The sequence below is a fragment of the Montipora foliosa genome, chromosome 5 (assembly GCF_036669935.1).
Source record: "Montipora foliosa isolate CH-2021 chromosome 5, ASM3666993v2, whole genome shotgun sequence".
Lineage (NCBI taxonomy): Eukaryota > Metazoa > Cnidaria > Anthozoa > Scleractinia > Acroporidae > Montipora > Montipora foliosa.
Genome location: NC_090873.1, coordinates 35,862,974 through 35,870,473, shown reverse-complemented (window position 1 = coordinate 35,870,473; position 7,500 = coordinate 35,862,974). Strand labels below are relative to the sequence as shown.

Below are 7,500 nucleotides of genomic sequence, written 5' to 3'. Positions count from 1 at the left end.
ACTGTTGAAAGGCCCAAACCCTTTGGAAATGCTAACCTTAGGCATAAATAGGCCTAAAACAATATTTAGGCTTAACTGTTAGCATTTCTAAAGGGTTTGGTCTTTGTCAACAGTTACATTATAACCTCAGTCTGCATTTTACCCCTGGTCTGTAGTCTACATTTTACACTGACCGTTAAAATTATTTTATATCAGCAAAATATGTACGATATTGGCCTTCCTTCGATTTTTATGACTCAGAAAGCTTATTTTTTGACCTGAGTCCAAGGCTCTCAGTCTCACTGGGAAAGGAAAGGAACTTTATTTAAGTGTCTAGTCATTCTAGCGCTGGAGCATAATGTCAGGGACACTGTAAACTGAAATTATCAATTAACGCAAATCAAGTCAAATGTTGGCAAACAACATTCTCCTGGATTGGATGTTTTCCAATTTCAGTCGTAATCCCAACCCCAAATTCTATTAGATTAATATATTCTAGATTGTAACTTCCTCTTATAGTCCAGATGTGAGTGACAAATCCTGGCCTTACTAAAGGAAAGTTATCCCAAAATCTAAGTCCATTCTAGCCTGCAAGAGCATCCAGTATTTTTTTTTTTGGGCTCTTGTTTCCCCATTTTGTTTCTCTAACCTCCCCGGTGTCTGACACTTGCATACTGAAGACTGCAGACTAACCCAAATGGGTGGTTAGACCTAAATATTGTTTATCAGCACTATTTGAAATGGGTGCTTTAGACTTAAGTATACAGTTAATCAGCACTCCTTGTAGGCAGTCTGTGGTCTGCAGTTGTCATACACCTACTCATGTATTAGGAACACATTAGTTTTCAGCCCTGTTACAACTGGCATTTACATGTATAATCGCTCTAATAATACATGTAGTTATGTCAATTCTCCAGGATCATCCTGAGTCTTCTGGATAGTGAATTAAGCCCTTGGTCTTCTTTACAGGTTTAATATCTGATCTCTTGGACAGAGACAATTTTTGACTCTTATATTTATAATTTTTTTTCTTGAATCTATGTATATAAGCAACTTCTTTCCCAGGTAAAGTTCTAGCCGTGAGTTTCTCCTTCATTGGTTTTACTAATCCTGTTAATTATATTTACAGGGGCTCCAAACAAAGCAAAAGGCCCATTATTTTTTTATATATAGTAGTAACGAAATAAGATATTTGTTACATGTAGCTCTCAGATAGTACATTTGTTATGACTGGCCAATTTATCAGACTGTGTGTGATTTATAAATGACATCCCAGTTCAGTTAAATTGAAATTAAACTGACAAAAGCGTGACAGGGCTATAAGTTATTAAGTACAGGCCTCAACCTTCCTTAGTCAGAGCCTCTAGATAATATATTTTGCAATGGTGCGCTGATGCATAATTGACCCCAAATCACACCCTATTGTATAATTCACTAATTTCTGCACAATGCTGCATAATTCACGCTAAGAGCGGAGTAGGAGACAACGCTTTAAAAGGCCACCTCATTGCAATTTACCTCTCAGCGTAACGAAATGTCCTTGAATCGATTGAAATATGATAGTACCTGAAAGTCTTTGCAGCCTCACCATGAGGTAAGTAGTTGCCATTCTACCCAAGTGGTCTGCCACGTCGCCTACTACTGCAGAACAAAAACAATTTGAGTTGCAATGTGTTAGCCATTCAGAATCGTCAATATATTCAATTCTCTTTTCATGAAAAATCTTGGCTTAACCCATTGACTCCAAGGGATTCCCCATTGAGGAGTAAAATTGTCTGGTGTTAGACAGAGTAAAATACTAAGTATGGCCGGTTTAGGCTGGTTTGGACGTCGAAGGGTTAACACTAACAATATGAAGTTATTTCTCTTCTAAGTGACAAATTTATTGCAATGGATAAGTTTTTAGTGAAATTGGCTACTATTCCGAAAAGAAGAAGGGTGCTCATCTTCCAAGTAAAATTACAGCATCAGAACAAGCAAAAAAACTACCCGGATGGTATGTTCTGTTGTTTCTCAGTGTGCAAAATGTCTTTTTAGCAGTGCAGAAGATAGTTTTTAACCCTAGAACTGATAATAACAGCTACAAATAAGCTGAAAAAATTTACACAATTTACTGCGTAATCAGCCATGCAATGCCACATAATTTACAATTTTTTAACCGCACTTTATCAGATGCTTTGCTTAGTGGTATCTGTGCAATTCAAAATTATTGTGATTTTAAACCCGTGTGGACACCTTGCCTCCCCCCCCCCCCACCCCCTCCCCTGTCAATTTGTTGTGGATATGCAACTGCTTAAAGGGAGGCAATTTCTTGAAGTTAATGTCACTGACATTAGCAATTCAATGGCCTTTGTATCGTATTAGCACTGAATGGCAGTTGGGAGATGGCACTCAAATATAGCATAACAATACTAATACACATGTATTACCTTAAGCCTTAAGATTTGCAATTAATTATTATAATAATATTGTATTGTAATAATTATTGTCTTGGCTATTCTTAATGTGTTGATAATAGCAGTCTCATCAATAAAGCAATGGCAAGTCACAAGTAAGAGAACAGCATCACACCATGTTCCTTCAGAGGCACTGGTATTGAAAGCACTTAATTACAATGTAGTTTTTGTTTTCGTTTACTTTTAGAACTGATCTCCAGTTCTACTGTGTATCGGAAAATGGGATCATCGCAAAGGAGATGGGTAGCCTCAGTGAATATTCCTGGAATGACTATGTGTCATTCTATGTAGGATGCAGTTTCTCATTTGAGGAAGCATTGATAAATTCGGGAATTGAGATTCAAAATGTCACCGAAAATCGCAATGTGTCTATGTTTACAACCAACATCCAATGTGTACCTGTTGGCCCATTTTCTTGTCCCATGGTTGTATCAATGCGTCCCATTCCAAAAGATCAAGTTGAGAAAGCTGTTGTTGTTACAGCAGCTTATGATGCGATACATGGAACTCCAATTCACATTGGGGATCCGTCTGTGATAGGAATATGCAACATTTACAAACCAGACTTTGGCGACCCTTCAGACATAGAAAGTCTTGTACCTGTATTTTGGGCTTGCGGTGTAACATCTTCACTGGCAGTCAGATCTGCAAGTGAGTAATTCTTGAAGTTTACCTAATCTGACTAATCTCAACAAGGTTTTGCAGTGAAATCTGAGATTGACTCTTCAGCTGCAGAAAAAAGGTCTTGTTGGTTTTGTTCTCTCCTGTTTGAGTTGTATCACAAAATGAATCAATACCAGCAACCATTAGATCTGCAAATGTTTGATGAGAGTCCTGTGGGACTTTGTCCCTGGACAAATGTACATTGTAACATTACAAACTGGATTAAGAACACGATTATGTTAGTCTTAAAACAGTAGAAAACGTTGAAGGCACATTCTGAATGGCTACTCAATCAAACAATGAATATCCTTTCTATTCACCTCCGAGCAACTTGCACAGGATTTGCACTCGAAAATATCGTAATCGTTGAGGGAATAAATGAGTTAAAATCATCTTTTTGTGCTCATATACATGTACCAAAACAACTATTCACCTCAGTGTCGGTTGCTAGCGTTTGATATTTCACCACTAGCCACTTCAGTGAAATAGCTGTTACTATGTCTGGCACAAAAGCAGAACAGATGTGCATGCTCCTAAGTCAATGGTTAATTATATGGCTAAGAGGTGAATCCTCTTTGCTAATGACTAATGGCTTTTACTATGGTAGAGAGTGGAGAATATCTGGCATTTAATCAAAAGGAGGGATGTAACCCTTTCTCATTTATTTTTGCAGGGCCAGCTGTGTCCTTTAGCCACTATCCTGGCTCGATGTTCATTTGTGACATTACTGTGAATGACTATTTTACTGCACACAAGCCAGAACATGGGGAAGAACAGCCAATACTCGTCACTCTGGCAGATCACCCTTATCTTGCATCAGTGTGCTCTGCAAGTGCAAAGGCAAAAATAGATGAGCTTGTGAATTTTGTGAATTTAGCATGGGAATCTACCAGAAGAGAAGATGACTTGAACAACTGTTTGTCTGTTGGTGATGCTCTCATGAAGGTAGCACTGAGACTGTCCCACGCTCCATCCATTGTAATTTGCTTCCTTCAAGAGAAAGAAAACTTTTCATCTCCAGATGCATCAGCATCAGATTGTATTCAAGCTTTGCTGGCTCTTGTCCAAGCTTTTCAAGCATTAGATAAGAAAGTAACCGTTCTGACTCCAGTTGCTACACATTTACTTCAAGAGAAAATTGCAGCTTATGCAGCCAGTGGCCATACAATCATTTCAAATCAGGTTCGTGTGATTAAGTGGAATGATAGCTGTGACATGAAGGAAATGCTGTATGAAGACAAAATAAATCACAGACTTGACACGATAGTTGCCTTAGAAGCAGCAACGAAAACAGAGAACAACAAAACTGAAGGAAAGGAACCGGTGGATTGGTTTTTTGAGCAAGGTGAGTGATAATGGTCAGTTGGGTTCTCTGAAGACTCCTCTAATGTCCTTTCTGATGTTTTGATGTCAGAATGACCAGTGGCTCAGTTGTTTGATCATCGAAAAATTAAATGACAATTAAAAAAAATTATAATTAAAAAGTTTGAAAAAAATCAAAATGTGGAGGCTGTACATGTAAACTGCAGGTTGCAGGTAAGACGTGCAGGTCATTGTTTCATCGTAGCTGAAGCAACCCAAACCTTTACTCTTGCTAACATTGGGCCTAAAAAATAATGTTTAAGCTTTTGTAAAGGTTTGGGTTTTTTCAGTTAAGGTAAAACAATGATCTGTATACTTCCACCAATCAAAATGTATATTATTAAAAAAATCATCCAGTCAAAGGAGCCACTTCGGAAGTCGTGTTGAGTGATGTAACGAATCCGTTCGACTGTGTGATTGCGCCGCACAAAGCTCAGCCACTGTGCAATCTAGCCATGCTGGAGCTGGTCAAGTGCAAGCTCATTCCGAACTGTCTAGTTACAAAGTAGCCGCAGAACATGGCTTTCAAGTACTTAGCGGAGGAAAGAGGATTCTCTTGTGCCGTCAGCCTCTAGTGATTCCGGCTTAATTATTCGCTTGAGTTAGAAGAAGAGCTGACCAAGAATCAAGTGAGGGTCTCTTCACCTTTTACCCTCAGTTCTTTAGGTGTCACACTGTAATCCCCTCGGAGATTTCTGGAAATATCCATTGCAAATTAATGTAATTTTTTTTTTTTTCAAATTTCTTGTTTTGCACGGGCGAGTCTGATCTGGTAGAGCAGATCATGATCAATTCTCGCAAGACACTCATACCAAAAATTAACTTTTAAAACCAATTTTGGTTTCAGTGAAAAGCTGGAATGTGGGAGTGGCCCGCGTCAAGATCACCACAAGGGGAAAGGAATTTTCAAGAGACGAAGCCATTGACGGGGACAGCCATGTTTTAAGAACAAGCACATTAAAATTAGCTGGATATTCCCTTGCTGCGGCGCTGTATGTTCTATACAAATGCCCAGTTCATTCCCGATATGTGAGACGTGGAATTGGAAAAAGAAAGCACTTTCAAATTGCGCAATTTTTAGTGGAGGAACGCAGTGGGGTAAGGTCACTTTATTGTTATTAATAAAGCGGTTTTCAATTGAGTGTTGTAAAAGAAATACCGATATTACTTTGACCAATCACAGCAGCTGCAAACAGCGCAATAAACTAATGCAAATTCGTAGCAATACGCAACTTTCGTGATGGCGTCATTAATTTTGACTACAACTACCAGATTTCATTTTGATTTTCTTTTCTTCTTTAAATTTTGTATTCCCAGCGGGGTAAAAATAACAATAGCTCTAATTACATGTAGCTTGAGACAAGCAAAACTTGAAGGATTCTGGTACTTGTAGTCAAATGACGTCATCAAGCAAATGTCCTACGGCATGTAACTAATGCTCAAGGCGCGAAAAAATCGCGCGTGCAAGTAGCGATTGGTTTTTGGTTTTCCTTCTCATTGGTTGATAAACTGGCGCGAGATTTTTAGACCAATCACTAAGCGTAACAATTCGCGTAATTACTTTCGACAGTCATTTGCCGAAAACTGCTCTATCATCATATTCATTGTTATAAGTATATTTTCTTATTTATAATTATTTTATTTCAAAGACAACCGTATTAACAGGAAGACATAAAGTGTAAAGGATTAAAATAGTCATTACGAAAGGAAGAAAACAATGCGCATATATGGTATAATTTTGCAATGTGAGATGAGGAACGAGAACAAAATTGTAAGATTTCAAAACAACCGAAACTGAAGTGGGGACATAGAAAATGAAATTAGACATTAAACATAGCTAAAAATGCTTCTATTTATTAAGCAATGTTTGAAACGTTCGGTTCATATATGGGTGACCTCTATTCCTGAGCGACCTGGTCAAACAAAAGACAAGAGATCAGTAGAGTGCACGACGCCATTTCCATAGCTTCCTGTGTAAGATTTCTATTAGGCGTGCAACCGGCGTCACCTCCTTACGGAAACAAAAACGAAATGGTTGCAGGGATGGGGCAGTGGTGAGAGCATTCGCCTGCCCAGACTCTTTGTCATATGGGGTTTAAGTTTGTTGGTTTTCTTCTCTGCCGCGAGAGGTTTTTCTCCGGGTACTCCAGGGGTGCGTACCATTTAGCCAAATAATCCGGATGGAATGATCGTTGCATAAAGGTAAGCGATTTTCCGAATTTACTGACCAACCGGATGAGAATGGCGCTTAACATTTACTACACAGCATTCCATCCCGCATATTTCACTTGATCTTGTGAGAAAGGACCTGGAAACGGAAGGATTCTCGCAAATGGTAAGAGCATTTCGCGAATTCCGTTCCGAACGGAAAAAGAGGACTACCTCTGGAGGTTGTCCACAATTTCCGAAAAGATTTTCCGGAAAATTGCCTTTCCATTTGACCTCAAACCAAAATTTCCGGATTTTTTGGCTAAATGGTAAGCACCCCAGCACCCCAGTTCTCCCCTCTCCTTAAAGACCAAAATTTGATTTGATTTGCGTTAATTTATTGACTTCAGTTTACTTTGTCGCCAATTAGTGTTTCAGCGCCAGTTAACCCATTCACTCCTCCCTCAGATGCCCCGCGACGTCCCCAGTTGAAGAGTAAAAGCGTCTGGTGTTAGACAGCGTAAAATCTATTCAATCTCACTCCCAGGAGTCAATGGGTTAAATAAATAAATAAAATAAAGTTTCTAATCCCTTCCTTCTTTGCTCCTTTTGGCATTTATCAACGCCAGCGAGGTACTGTCATATACTAGCAACACCCATTACTGAAATACCATATTCACCACTTGCACAATCCAGGGCGCGACGAAAGTGCTGTCCGATAGCCCGGGGCTAGTGGAATGACTTGTCGGGCTAGCGTTTTCTTATCGTAGCTTGCCCGACGGGCAAGCACCGTTGCTTTCTCTTTTCTGGTGATAAATTGAGCTTTTATACCAAAAAGTGTGTCGCAGAAAGCTCCTGAGAGAAAAGGATAACGTTATGAGGCCAAATGAAC

At 39.1% G+C, this 7,500-nt stretch overlaps 1 protein-coding gene across 1 annotated transcript in view; it reads left to right on the top strand.

The window, feature by feature from the left end:
- Positions 1-7,500, top strand: part of LOC138004071 (uncharacterized) — a 12,925-nt gene that overhangs the window by 466 nt on the left and 4,959 nt on the right. Inside the window, exons 2-4 of the mRNA XM_068850467.1 lie at positions 2,623-3,086; positions 3,772-4,443; positions 5,308-5,558. Of these exons, the coding sequence (XP_068706568.1) occupies positions 2,623-3,086; positions 3,772-4,443; positions 5,308-5,558 (1,387 nt within the window). The remainder of the gene's footprint in view (positions 1-2,622; positions 3,087-3,771; positions 4,444-5,307; positions 5,559-7,500) is intronic.